This window comes from Chamaea fasciata, unplaced genomic scaffold (genome assembly GCF_029207755.1).
Source record: "Chamaea fasciata isolate MVZ Bird 193981 ecotype frontalis unplaced genomic scaffold, bChaFas1.0.hap1 SCAF_13, whole genome shotgun sequence".
Taxonomy (NCBI): domain Eukaryota; kingdom Metazoa; phylum Chordata; class Aves; order Passeriformes; family Sylviidae; genus Chamaea; species Chamaea fasciata.
In genome coordinates, this window is record NW_027094098.1 from 20,725,062 (window position 1) to 20,739,513 (window position 14,452).

Sequence of the window (14,452 nt, forward strand, 5' to 3'; positions counted from 1 at the left end):
GCGGACAGAGAGCGGACAGACAGCGGACAGAGCGGACAGAGAGCGGACACAGCGGACAGAGCGGACAGAGAGCGGACAGACAGGGGACAGAGCGGACAGAGAGCGGACACAGCGGACAGAGAGCGGACAGACAGTGGACACAGCGGACAGACAGTGGACACAGCGGACAGAGAGCGGACAGACAGCAGACACAGCGGACAGACAGCGGACAGAGCGGACAGAGAGCGGACACAGCGGACAGAGCGGACAGAGAGCGGACACAGCGGACAGAGCGGACAGAGAGCGGACAGACAGCGGACAGAGCGGACAGAGAGCGGACACAGCGGACAGAGCGGACAGAGAGCGGACAGACAGGGGACAGAGCGGACAGAGAGCGGACAGACAGGGGACAGAGCGGACAGAGAGCGGACAGACAGCGGACAGAGCGGACAGAGAGCGGACACAGCGGACAGAGCGGACAGAGAGCGGACAGACAGGGGACAGAGCGGACAGAGAGCGGACAGACAGAGCGCTGCCCGACTCTGACCGCCAGGGGTCGCCTGAGACCGCGGGCGGCGCGCACGCGCAGTGCCAGGCCCGCCGCCAGGCGGCGCCAGACCGAGGGGCCGCGACTCCCCTCAGGGCTCGGCGGGAGCCGCGGGCGTCGCTCGGCGCGGAGCCGCGGGAGCCGCGGGAGCCGTCGGAACTGTGGGAGCCGCGGGAGCCGCCAGGGCCTCTCCGTTAACTCCGAGATCAAAGGGGTTCCCCTCAGGCGCTCCAGATCCCACCCCTGTAACTTCGCAGCAGCAGCGCCCCGGTGCCGTGCGCGCCGTCCCGCTCCCTCTCGGCCGCCCCGGCCCCTGCTCCGGAGGGGGACGCGGCTCTCCCCGCCGTTCAAAGCGGCGGGTTCTGTCTGCGTCCACCCGCGGGCCCGCACCTGGCCCCGCCTGGCCTGCGGGAGCCGCGGGCCCCGGCACCCCCCGGGCCGGCTCTGTGCGCTCGGGATGGCGAGGGCTCGGCCCCGCCGGGGCCGGTCTGGCCGCTCCCAGCCACGATCGGCCTTTGCCAGCCGGGAAAGCAGTGGACGGGACGGATGGAATGCCAGCTGACAGCTACCTGCCGGTCTGTTTCCAAAGGTGAAGGGATACGCCGATGTGCCCAATGGAGGTGGAGACCTGATCTGAAGTGAGTGAACGATCTTTCAGAGAAACGTTTTTGGAGGAACAGACCCCAAGTTCCCGAGCAGTGCGGGACAGGGCTATTTTACCTGTGCCAAGGATTGCAATTGCTTCAAGATGTGTGAGACAACAATCAGGAGGGTCGAGGGACCTTGCTTCCTTGAAGATGTTTTCTGCTGAGGAGTGCTCCATCAGTGAAACATCACCTGCTCCTCATACAATCCCTGTTCTCTTCTCAGGATCCTTTGCCCGGGTCAAGCAGTATGCCAATTTGTAAAATATCCCATATAGTTCTCAGGGTGCGCCTAAGACAAGGATGAGCCATGCTTTCTGGTCACAGCTCCTTCCCAGAGCAAACCAAGCAGCTGCTCAGACTGCTCATCTGTGTCAGCACCATCCCCTTCAGGGACATCAGAGCTGAGGAGGAATGGGAGCTGGCTCGGCCCAGAGCTCCTGTTCACCCTCAGGGACTAGGGAAGCGCATCAGTGCAGATGTGCAGATGTGTCAGCAGTGCCAGAGTCGGGTGGAATTGAGGAGCTGACTGACCAGATAGAGCAATATGGTATCACACTCATCTGCTTCTCTATCCTGGTCAGACAGGCTCCCTGGAGTCCTCCTCCCTCCAGATCACAACTAGGATTAGGTGTAAAGGTGTTCTTCAAACAATGAATTGGAGCCAGAGATGTCCTCAGGCTGTCACAACAGAGGTCTGATAGGTGATCCCAATCTGAGAATGCTGTTTTGTGTGTAGTGGAGGAACTTTTGAATGCCTTCAGACCTCTTAGTTGTAAGGCAAGGAGATTATCAGCTGAGAGCAGGCAGGGCTACCAGAATCGCTGCACTGAGGAGGAGGGCTGAAAACACACTGCATCTTCCCATCCTGCTCTGGCCTTTCTCCTCAGGCAATATTACTTATTCTTTCCCCTTGGCCAGGGTTGGCACAAGGCTGGTACAAAGGCAGAGAACACATTTGAGGTGACTCTTATTCCTAATTTCAGAGGGGATTTGGCTAGAGTATGAGCCATGAGAAGAGCTGGTTTGCCCTGGGATGTCCTCTTTCATGCTAACTCAGGCAGCAAAGAACCCTCTTCCCATTTAGAGGGATCTTTAGAGGGATTTTGAACTCCAGTCAGTGAGGGAGGATCCACCAAGGCTGATGAACCACTTACCAACACTTAAACACCAGTGGATTTGGTGTTTAAGGAACAACTTGAAGACAGGTATTTTGTGGTAGGGAGCTGGCTGTTTCCAAAAATCTTCACTATTAGCACTTCAAGGTGGTGTTATTTGGCCAGGGAGAATGACTGCTCCAGTGAGAAATATCAGCCTATTCCTCCCCTTCACTGCTGCAACCCAGCATGGCTGCACGCTTGCCATTTCCCTGTTTGTTCCCCAGGACCTGGGTGGAGCTATCAAACCACTTCCCACAGACTAACCAAAAACCTGAGTAACACCACCTAATCCCCTTAATTATCAGATTAAATCTGTTGACGTGGGAGTAGAAGGCCAGTACTTTCACCTTTGGTCATCGTGCCCCCCTGCTGGTCCTGAGCCACAGCCAGCACCTCTCAGGTGACCGCCCCAAAAGAATTCAGAACCATTTACCCTCACAATCATGTCCTATCCTAGGCCAGACAGCTCAAAAAGCAAAAGCAGCTGTTGCAGGATTTCCCCCCCTGTAGTCTCCTCACAACCAGAATGCAAATACTAGCAGTTTATGGATGAAGCGAGTGCACGGTGCTGCTTTTGCTTTTTGATCTCTTGCTGGTTTTACAGTACTTGTATCTCTGTGAAAACTGAAATCACAAGCTCCCTGAGACGCATGGGTGATGCTGCAATTGCACCTGCCTCTAAATATGCAGCTCACACAGCGTGGGCCCTGAAATCCCTTAAGGACAAAGTCCACAGAAGCAAGGGCCCTTCTCACCTGGGACGGGGCAGGTCACAGACCAGCAGTGGGCAAATACGGGACCAACTTCTGGTCCTTCCAAGACAGACATTCTTGGTAAATCATCTCAGCTGACTGCAGCCAGCTGCAGACCAGGCCAGTGTGGCAGGGAGGCAGGCAGACACGGTGATGCATGGCCCTTGTGCGCCTGCAGGGACCCTGCTAGAGGCTGTTCCGGGCACAGGAGGGCTGGAAGGGCTCAATGAGGATGGGTGAAATGCTGCTGCTCCCTTCCTCTACCTGCGGAGACCAGACACTGACGCCAGCTTGCTCTGGTTGGATGAAGTCTGACATTCAGAGCTATGAAAACATGCTCTCATTTTGAGCTCCTAGGGCTCAGCAGTTTTGACACACCCTTCATCTTCTCCGTGACAGCACCTTCCTCCCCCTGCCTCTGCCCCTCTGGAAAGATCCAAACTAGACCGGTGTTAATAGCTGAGGTCTTTATTTAAAGTTTTTTTATATACAGTAAAAGTGCCACAGATAAATCTGTGACAATCAGACAAGACAAATGTAAATCTCTCTCAACAATTAGCAGCTTAAGATCTATAAACTACAGTGTTACGTTCACAAGTGTCATTTCTGTACTTTTCAACCCGTGCAAGTGAGTTTTTCTGTTTATTTTTTTACACTTTTAAAACACACTTACAGCTAAGTCAATTGCCTACAACTATACCACCTGGCATACACAACACAGACACACAGGGTTTGTAACTCTTTAGCCACTTTCAGAATTCACTTAAAAGCTGGCAAAACTACCCAATCTTGAACCCTTTGTAGCTTATTTTGTTATAATGCCTTTTCTCTTTTTTTAATTTTAAAAAATGCCTATTTTCAAAGCTGACAGACAGTGCTTTCCTGTCCCAGTGTAACACACACGTAAGTCAACAATTCATCTGATCCCACCTAAGCACACACAGGATTGGAATAAACCAATAGAGTAACTTGCTGGGAGCATGCTGAGTATCACTGAACTAAACTAATGAGGCTGAGAGAAAAAAAGAACTTTATAAAATTTTTAAAAGTAAATTCTTTTTGCATCAAGGTTTTCTTTCTTCTTTATATTGAAGGAAATGGGGAAAACAGATGAACTTCACTTGAACCCTCGAATGTAAATGAGGAAGTGCTGCTCTTGGAACTTACACAGTCCATTATATTTTTCCCTTTTTATGTGCCAAGGCAGTATGTGCTAAACACATCTAAGCAATTTCTGAATCACTTCAACTCCGAATATGAAATGTTTTTGGGAAACATTCTGCAACTCAGAGATGGTCACTAGAAAGTTTTTATCTACAAAGGAGGCTATTAAAGGTACTCACACGCACTCACATCCACAGCGGGAACTGTCCTCTACGCGTCATCCAGAAACACTCCATCAGGAAAGCAAACACAACCATGTACAAGGAAAGGGAGCTTTAAAGCTAGAATCACATTTTCAACAACATTATCATTAAGCTATCAGAAATCATCACAGACTTTCAAATTGAAGAGGAGGAAAACCCCAAAACGTTCTGCTAGTGCAAAAGGCAAAACACATGGCAGTTGTGTTAGGATATGAGAAGTGGATGCAGCATCATACATGACGTTACTGCAGACAACTTTCTGGAATGGAAGGAACTGTTGAGAGAGAAAGCGACAGACACTTTGTCCAGACCCATATGTATTACAGCCTTCACCAAAGAGTTCTGAGATGTCAGTTTCTATTATGCCTGCACCTTCTGGCAAGCTAGCAAATGGTATTTACTGAACATGACAGACTTGAGACAATAGATGAAATTAGCATAGGAAGAAGAGGGACAAACACTTCCTTAAATACTACAGACACCGAGTGCCCAGAGCCACTGGCTTTTAACACCTTCCTGATTTGACCACACAAAAACCGACCTTAAGCAATTCTAGTGTGAACAAGACTGAGAAAAAGAGGTTCAAAGGCCAGGTTTCAGAAAAAAAGACAACAAAGCATTTCAGTTACGTGCCAAATCAGTTCTTACTGTTATTCACACATTTGTTTCTGACAAAACCTGCATGATGGGAAGCTGATAGTTAGCCAAGGAATGTGAGTCACTAGAGAAGAGCCTCACTGGAGCCAGGAGCAAGGGAGGGAATGCACCTCTGCCCTGGCTGTGACACTGCAGAAAGCACAAGCAGTTTTGGCTTGAGTCAGCTGCAGATGGCAATCTGTTTTAGTCAGGACAGGAGCAGATCAGCGCACATGGTGAGAGAGGTGTACTGGGATCCCTGTGGGAAGGGCACCTGAGTTTCCTGTGACTCTGGAAGAAAAGAACCCTTGGAGGGAGAAAGATGGTTGGACAGTGGAGGCCTTGCCTTTGCTGGCAATCAGAAAACACTCAAGGTATTAACCTTGTCTGAGGGAATTTCTCGGAACCTGGGATCTGCACCAAAGCACAATGCCCATGTATGCGTGTATATATACACTGCACGTGTCTCCTACATGCCCATTTATGATTTTAACTGGTTTAGGTCACTTGGGCAACATCTGATTCCTAGAGGGAAGTTGATCCTGGAAGGAAGGAAAACAGTAAGACTTAACTAAACACCATAAATGGTTTTGACAGAATCCTGGAGGTTTTTTTAGGTTTCATGAAGAGAAAAGATGAATCTTGGCACTGTTATGGTGAAAGGGACAGCAGTTAAAGAAATGACAGCAGCACAGAATCAATGCAGATTCCTTGGACTGGAGGGCTGCCTGCCTGTACCAACAGGTCATCAGCAATGGCACATTGTGAGGACTTGGGGTTTCATTTGAAGCTGACATTTCCTTCAGAGATTTGCAAAGGTATCTGCACCAAGTGCTGGCCCCTGTGGCTGAAAAAGAGCATGGCACACCACAGACACCAACACACAAATAATCTTACCAGAGCCTGACAGGAGGAAAGCTTTGGTTTCACTCTTCAGGGTTGTTGTTGTTTTTTTTTTTAATTAGAACTATTTTTGAGATAATCATTCCGTTAAGTGGACTGTTGAGTCAGTATTTCTTTCCTCAAAAGAACCTGTCTTGTCTTTAGGAAGACATGAGCAGAAATTCCTTGCTCTTATCCTGAGGCCAGGAATGAAAGATGACATGCAAACAAAAAATACAAACATACTATCCTTCACATGTGGAAAAAGAAAAAAAAAAAAGCCCTGCATGACAAAAAGGTGTGGAGAAGATGGATGTTTTCCATGATGCTGCATCTTTATGCTCAGCAGGACAGACAAATGGCATATGGACAGTGCTGCATTTGACAGGCTGACACTAGAAACTCCTCTCTGCCCTCCTCAGAACTGTTTCAGGACAAGACGGCTCACAATTATTCACGCATTTCTTCATTTAAAAACATCACTTCTTTATTTGAAAGAAAAAAAAGTAATGACCCTCCCAAACCCTTCCAAAAAAACCCCCAATAATAATAATAATTATAATTATAATAATAATAAAAAATCCTATTAGAAACAATAAGGAAGCACTGAGAGTTTGAGTATTACACTCTTCAAGTATGCTGTTCGGATTTTTTTAAATCTGTGAATATACATATATTAAAAAAAACCTTAAAAGTGCGACCAAGGGCTTCTGCTTAAAGATAAGTATTTCAACGACTACTTCAAAATACTGTAGCACGACTGTGCAGTTACTGTGTATGGCATGAGGCTTCCACTCCATACACTCAGCCAAGTTGGCCAGCCTTACAGAAAGTTACACAAGTCAGGTTAGCACAAAGGGCGAGCCCAGATGCTGAGCTGGGAGAGGGATCCACACGTTGTTGTTTTTCTCTTGTTAAGGAAAGAAACCACTCAACGCATACACTCGGACATGGAATGTGAGCAGACTTCACAGTAAAAGTTTAGTGTTACAGGTTTGCTGTGGTACCATCATTCAAGGCTGTGCACTGGATTGAGCTTTGCTCATCTTAAGCTAACCACGTTCTCTTCTTCCTGACAGGTTTAGTACAGTAGTTCAAGCCACAATTTAAATTGCCCATTGGTATGCTCCAAATTTCTGTATTTTATTCATTTCTTTTGTACACTTTAAAGAATCTTAAGGTTTGCATCCAAAGAGAACCATGCTACATAAAAATTATCCAGGATTCTTGCCAAAAGAGTTCTTGAATAAAATCTAAAAAATACTATTGCAATGCATCTTGCAGAGAAAAAACGTTATTCTAAATGTAAACAAATTCACTCGGACACTTTAAAACTTCAGCAGAGTAGCTGCTGACTAATCTTTGCCACACTTGCTCACCAAGAGCGTCAGGAGGGAGCGGCGCAGCCCATTCCTGCCACCATCATCTGGGGGGAGACAAGAATCGTTCCAAGTAGCCGGTGATGGCATCCCAGTGCTTCCACAGAAAGGCAATGAAAACCACTATAAATAAAGTGCTGAACGTCCTATTGCGAGTCTTCATCAGGGGCACGACGCAGTTGGCCACAGTGGAGACGAAGACCAGGAGGACGGCCATGACAGCCAGCAAGATGTTGATGAACTTGCCCAGTAGGTTCCTGGCCGTGGCATTCTCCAGCCCCTCCAACTGCACGACTTGCTGCTGCTGCTGTTGCAGCTCCATCTTGGAGATGCGTGTCTGGCATGCTTCCAGTGCCTCCTGTGGGCAAGAGCACATACTGGGTCACTCAATTCACGGCTGTGATCTCACCAACCGGGCCGAGCCAGGACCACCATCCCCACACCCCATACTGCTCGTGCGCCGAGCTCCCGCCCTGCAGGGGGAACAGAGGAAGCAGTGCCCTTCCCCATACGCAAGGTGAGAAGCCCCTTGCTGACTGGGCACTGCAGCCTGCAATACGCCACCTCATCCACACCCAGAAGGCTTGACACGGAGACGCCAGGCTGGGAAACCCCACTGCTTCCGCCCAGGAGAGGGGGCTACCCAGCCACCTGGTCACTTCAGCTTTGGTTCCAAGAGGCCGCTCGGAGGACAAGGGTGCTGTGCCTCGCCAGAAATCTTCACCCTCTTCTGGGATGTGCATTCCCCGAACCTCCACTTCCACCACCTTCCTTGCAGTCACTTGTGCTTATCTGACCCCTTTGCAGAAAACTACGTTAACAAAAATAACTACCAAAGGCTCAGCTGCGGTCTGCTTGCTTAGTGAGCTGTGAGCTCAGGAAAAGGTCTGAGGGGCACCGGGGCTGGGACTGCACAGCTGCCATTGCAGGAAGATCTTCTCCAGACTGCAGCAAGCTGTGGCACTGGCACAGCTCCAGCTGACTCTGTGAGGGCTGGGGAAAGACATCTAGAAGGGTAAGAAGCAGGAGATTTATGGAACTGCGCACAGGAAGAGGCAAAACAAAAGGAGGTGGAAGGAGAAGACTACCCTGCACAAATCCACCTCTCTAAAGCCCCACTGACTCAGGGGGGATTTCTCAGATCTTTTCACCGGGCTTAAACCCCAACTGAACCAACCCAATCTGCACTAAAATACTGGTGACATCCAACACAGGGGGCTAGGGAGAAGGAAAGAGGTTTTCAGGCAATTAACACCAAGAGAGACTTCTGCTCTTGAAGATACCAAGTTATGCTACTTCCACTAATCTTCCCTCAGAGTCACCTTGATGATATACAAGTCTGCAGCAGTCCTTCCCAGACTGATCACCAAAAAAGGAACCAGGACTGTTCTTCTGCAGCATCAGCCCATGCTCTTAAATAGTTTTCCATATAACAAAACTTAACACTTCCCTTTTCCCCAGCAGTGCTGAGAAATAGGCTGTCCCAACTTTTAAGTTTACACTAAAAGCACTGAATCATAAAATGAAGATTAAAAAAAGCTGTTGAGAAATCCCCACTTCAATTAGATCTTCCTGCCATCCTAATTTAGTGAGGAGAACAAAACCTGGCTGTTGTAACACTCCCCCAAGGGAGAGCCTCCTGTTTACACTGCCAGGGGCCATTTGTACCAACGTCCACAGACACTGATTAAATTTAACTTAAAGGTCATTGTCACCTGTTACATTTCTCATTGCATCATGTCTGTGAGGGTCAATGAAACATGAGGGCTTCTGCTTGGTTAAGACCCCTGAAAGCACGGGGCAGAATTGCTGTGCTGCCCCAAAGCAGTGACCAGGAAGAATGCTTGACAACAGGAGTTGCAGCTGGTGTGTGAACAGCCTGCTTGGTCTCCAGGGGAAATCACCTGGCTGAAGTACCTCAGCAGGAAAAAGGGAGAACTCTTAACCTACAACTCTCTGCCCACACTACAAATATCTCCTATCAGCAATCAGAACTGAGATATCTGTTAAAACTAACACAGCAAGTACTTAAAATAGTCAAGAGACTTGTTTCTGAATAGATCTTTCTCTGTAAGGGTCAGCAGCTGCTTTGCTTTGTAGAAGGGCCTCCAACTTCAAGACCTCTGTTTCACAGCCTTTTTGACATACTAAAAGAAGCTTTTCTGTTAGAAACACCTCCTTATTTCTTCAAAGCCAACACAAAGAATTGTTCCCTGACTCAATGCAGTGCACACAGAAAGCCATTTTCCCTTAGACGTACGTGACCATTGCTGTACAATTAGTGACACAGAAGCACACCCCAGGGCCCCTGCACTGGGACCACTAATGTAAATGAAGTGTTTGGGTCATGGCCCATTGAGTGTCTGACACCAAGGCCTGCACGGAGAGTGGGCTCTGGTTCCAGCTCCACTCCAGCTGAGCAGCAGGTTCCCTCTGTGGGGGGCACAGCGCTGCTTTACAGAGGAGGTCACCTGGAGAGATACCCACACGTCAGAGATGGAATAAGGACCTTTTGGAATGCAGCAGTTTAGCCATAAAGCTACAAGGATTAAAATCAAATATTGAAGCGCAGGTGTACTTCAAAAGTGAATGAGCTCCTGAAAGAGCAGGCAGAGGGCAGGACTTGGGTCCTTGCTTCTGTCACCCACCTGGATGTCCCGGGCTCGCTCGTAAGACTGATAGGCAATCTTTTCCTCCATGCTGGCCAGCTCCTGTTTTAAATTGAGGATCTCGTTCTGGTGGAGCTCAGTCAGGTCATTTAACTGCTCTTCAAGTCTTTCACATCTAGAAATGACAACACATGGTACAATGGCTTTGATGAGAAGAGGATGGCAAAATGACACCAGTGACAACCAAGCAATGAACACCATGGCCTGTGTACTGAAACCAGCGTGGCTGCCTCAGCCAGCACACAGCACACTCTAGCACTAATGCCCTTTTGTTGGGAATTAGTTCTTTCTACCAGGTAAACCTGTGATACTGTTCCTAACCTGGAGAAAACACACAATTACATGGTAACTGTTGAGTGATGCTAGAAATCGAGGACAGAATGAGAACAGAATGAGGTATTCACCAAACAGTTCCCTTTTAATACCATAAACTCTTAAGCATTTTCATTGACACTTGGAACAGTAATGGGCATAAAAATGACATGAAAATGACATGTGGCTGATGCCTCAGAGAACATGCTGCTACTGTCTGATCTCTGCATGAGGTCACATGTATCTTTGATTTGTTTTTCCTTTATCTCCCATGAATGATGCAACGTAACAAGCCAACACCATCGTATTATTTGTAAGAAGGACACACGAATCACTAACCTGCAGACTTATTTTTCAGTTTGCTCCTGGTGAATGGACCAGGAGCAATCCTGAGGAAGAGGGTTGCTCAAAAGAACCAAGATACAACAATTTTGAGATAAAGTTTTCCTTCTCCCTAAGAGAGTCTTAAATTAACTGAAATGGTAGCTCTGATGGTAACAAAGATATGGGCACAGCTGTGGTGGCCATTGGGTTTTTTCCACTCTGCTTTCCACTGTCTATTCTTTGTAACAGATGGAAAAAGCTTATCACACAGCCCTTATCATGTGAATCTCGATACTATTAACCAAAACATTTCTACGGAATGAACCACAGAGATAAATTCCTTCTTAAATTCTGGTTTTCTTCTGACTCCACCTGAATTTAATTCCTACCAAAAAAAAAAAAAACAACCCCACAAGATGAATAAGAAATATTTATCTGGAATGAAGAATTTAATTGCAAGTTCTGATACCAAGACACAAATCCTGCTTATTTTTTCAATTTTGTTTTTGGTGTTTCAGACTCTGTAGTCAAAAGCTAGCCTTTAAAAACAGTCTTGGGGTTTTGTTTTTAATAGACAAGTATGAAAAGAATTTATGTTCCCAATGCAATATTACTTTAAACTAAGGAGGAGTCAGACACAGCATGACAACGACGTGCTCAACCAGTAGTGAGACCAAGACAACTGCCAGCTGACATGGCTAGCCCAGAAAGGTGCCCGAAGAGCTGTGCAGCTGTGCCAGGACACACCAGAGAACTGGCTTCCCAAGACTGACAAGGGAATGGCCATGGCTAACGAAGAAGGAGCCCAGATAATTAATATTGCCCTTTGTTCCCACACAACTTGAAACTGACAACTTGCCAACAACCAAAAAAATCACAACTAAGCCCACTCAAAGCCCCAAAGGCACCATCAGTTACTTGAAATATATTCAGTTTGTTACTATATTACAAAATTCACCAGTGTGTTTATTACACAAAAAGAAACCTAAGCATTTCTGAAAATAGCATGATTGTGTTTTTCAACCTCCTCTCACATAAATGCCTTTCATAAAGCAGCTGTTGCCAAGCAGCTTAAATCCTGTTCTCTAACAAGAAACAATTGAATTTTAATAACTTCAAAACTACTTCAATCTACAGGAAACATAAGGAAACCCTGCTAATCTGTATGGTTAAGAGTTTAAACAGAACACGATTAGCAGAAGGGTTGGCTCCAGTCTTCCTGCCCTCAAGACTGCAAAACAACCAGCTCATTCCCAACCCACACTTCACTTCCTGCTCAACCCCAGAACGGGTGTAGTTTGCATCCAAGAACCACATGCACTTCCAGAATTCACTGTGTCAGGCAACTGCTAGAACTGGGTTATTTAAAAAAACACACCCTTGCCCCCACTAATCTGCCCTGACTTATTTTTGAAATGACACATGCTCCCTTCACCTTCTTTTCAATTCTTGTCCCAGTGTCTACAATTTAGAAAATTAATTTTTTCCAGCTGCTTTTTATTGGTGTTTGAATTTAAAAAGCAAGGAGGGGTTTATATGACTTACAGGGCCCAGAACAAGGGTCTTCCTGTTGAAAGTTGGTTTGCATTTAAGTGAGAGTACTACAGAAATAAAAGGGATAGGCTACCTATCAAGAGGGTTAGGATGAAATACATCCTTCTAACTCATGAGTGCCAGGGTCTACTGAACAAACTAAACTTGCCTGTGAATATAGCAGTGCCCTGAATAATCAAATCCCACTTCACTTCATGTATGGAAAATGCCTCTCTGGAGTTCAAGAACTATTCTGTTACTAGTTAAAATGTGAAATTCCTCTTTAAAAAAACAAGCTCCAGCCCAGAGACTTCTCTGTGCAGCAGACCGATGCTGCCTGTCACAAGTATCACAGAGATCATCAGTAAGTAGCTGGGGTGCTTTGCTCAAGTGTGGGATATGGGGACACTTCATTTCAAATAGCTGTGTTGGATTTCCACACGTTTTCTGAGGCTCACTGTGTGGGAATCAGGAAAAGTGGTCTGAAAAAGGTTCAGAAACACAGTTATGACTGTCCCAGTTTTTAAAAAATCTTTACGGCATTTTAAAGTAATAGCTGCAAAATACACAGCTAACACAGCATATGGAAGGGAGGGATGTGATTAAAAAAGACATTGATCCTGCACTCAGTGCTACGGTGAGTAAAGAAACTCTGATCAAACTGATGCTATAAAGATGTCTGCAGTCAACTGTGAATGAAGTTTAGTACCTGTCTTCAGATGCCTCTCAAGATGGACCTTTTTACAGCTATGTCATACAAACCTACATGTAATCTTTATTTGCCACTAAATACATATGTATGCTACTGAACGCACTGCTTCCAATAGTGGAGTAAACAGCTAAAACAAGTAGTTATTTGTAGTATGCTCCAAGTCTTCTACCTAGAGGATACTCTAAGGACAGAGCTTGCTCCTGACAGGGAGCACGAGCTGCTCATGACACCCGCACACATCCCTGCACTTCCAGCTCTGCGCCTCCCTGGAAGGAGGACAGACAGCTTTGCAGGGATGTTTTGGTGCTGTCCTGGCTGGGTGAACAACAACTTGGCCCAACACGCTGCCTCCACTGCCCGGCCACACTCCAGACAGCCCTGCCAACCTTCCCAGCCCTCAGAGGTTTAGCTCTTTTGATCTACTTTAAAACACATCATGAGGACAGACTTGAAGTGTGGCAATTAGACTACATCAAAACCCAGACAAATGGAAGCACCGGTGACTAGCCTTTTGGCTGAAGGATCTCCTCTGACAGGAGCATGAGAGACCTAAATGCCCTTTCCAAGGCTGTCAGGCTTGGGAAGAAACCCAAAACCTTAGACTGGCCACGCTCCAAATACGTGAGCTTATGATTTTGCCATGTACAAACAGGTTCCTAAAGGGACAAGCAAGATGAAAATACTCAGGAACTTTATTTCAGTCTCATTAGCACAGAAAGTCCCTGCTCATATCAGTAAACAACTGCCACCTTCCAATAATGAGATAAGCAACAAGCCATTTCAGCGGCCCTCCCAGGGCAGAAGAAAAGAACGATGGCCAAGTGCTGTCAGACCCTCCTTTCTCCGTGGCTCAGCCCCGGCGGAGCAGAGCAGAGCAGAGCAGAGCAGCCCACCCTGCCATGCCACGCTGCTGCCAGCCCTGCACCGGGGCGGGAGAACTGGAGCAACTGGACAGGTGAGGCCCTGCCTCAGAGACTAAGGTTAGCAAACCGGCAGCCACATGGAGTGATAGACAAGATTTGGAAGCAGGGATAGGGGAGGGAGGAGATGAAGGAGGTCATGGAAAACCTGTGAGGCAAGCCATGGCTGATAAACAGAAACTGCACAAATACAAAGGGGGAAAAAAGATCAGAACCTGCAAAACAGTAGACAATCTAAGAAAGAGGAAATGGACAAAGACCGGGTGAGAAAATGTCATGGCATGTTCTTTGTTCCAGCTTCCAGGTATAATGCAAACACTCAGTGTCACCTGACAAAGGCTTCTCCAAAAGTTTTTTTTTAAAGCTCCAACACAACCCTGTGTTCCTTTTTGAAAGCTTCCCATAAAAAGTGCAGAGTTAGGAGGTATTTACAGCTTTTGAAGCCAGTTATGATTAATCTGAATCCCTAGCCTGCCAGCATCAAACCACAATCTCCTTCCCATTATTTTAGCTTTTTTCCGAAGAGAGCTGAGGAGCAAGAGGGGTTCCACTTGGAGGAGCAGGTGCCACCACTCCCTGCCATGGTCGCAGCACCCTCTGCCCTTGGATATTTCACGTCACCTTCCACTTCCTGTG

At 47.1% G+C, this 14,452-nt stretch overlaps 1 protein-coding gene across 6 annotated transcripts in view; it reads right to left on the reverse strand.

Moving 5' to 3' along the window:
* Positions 1-3,534: 3,534 nt before the first annotated feature.
* Positions 3,535-14,452, reverse strand: part of TMCC1 (transmembrane and coiled-coil domain family 1) — a 67,507-nt gene continuing 56,589 nt past the window's right edge. For all 6 annotated transcript variants that reach the window (XM_066195757.1, XM_066195755.1, XM_066195758.1 and 3 more), the window contains 2 exons: positions 9,995-10,130; positions 3,535-7,704 (listed from right to left, as the gene is read on the reverse strand). In XM_066195757.1, coding sequence (XP_066051854.1) covers positions 7,390-7,704; positions 9,995-10,130 — 451 coding nt within the window. In that variant the 3' untranslated portion in view covers positions 3,535-7,389. The remainder of the gene's footprint in view (positions 7,705-9,994; positions 10,131-14,452) is intronic.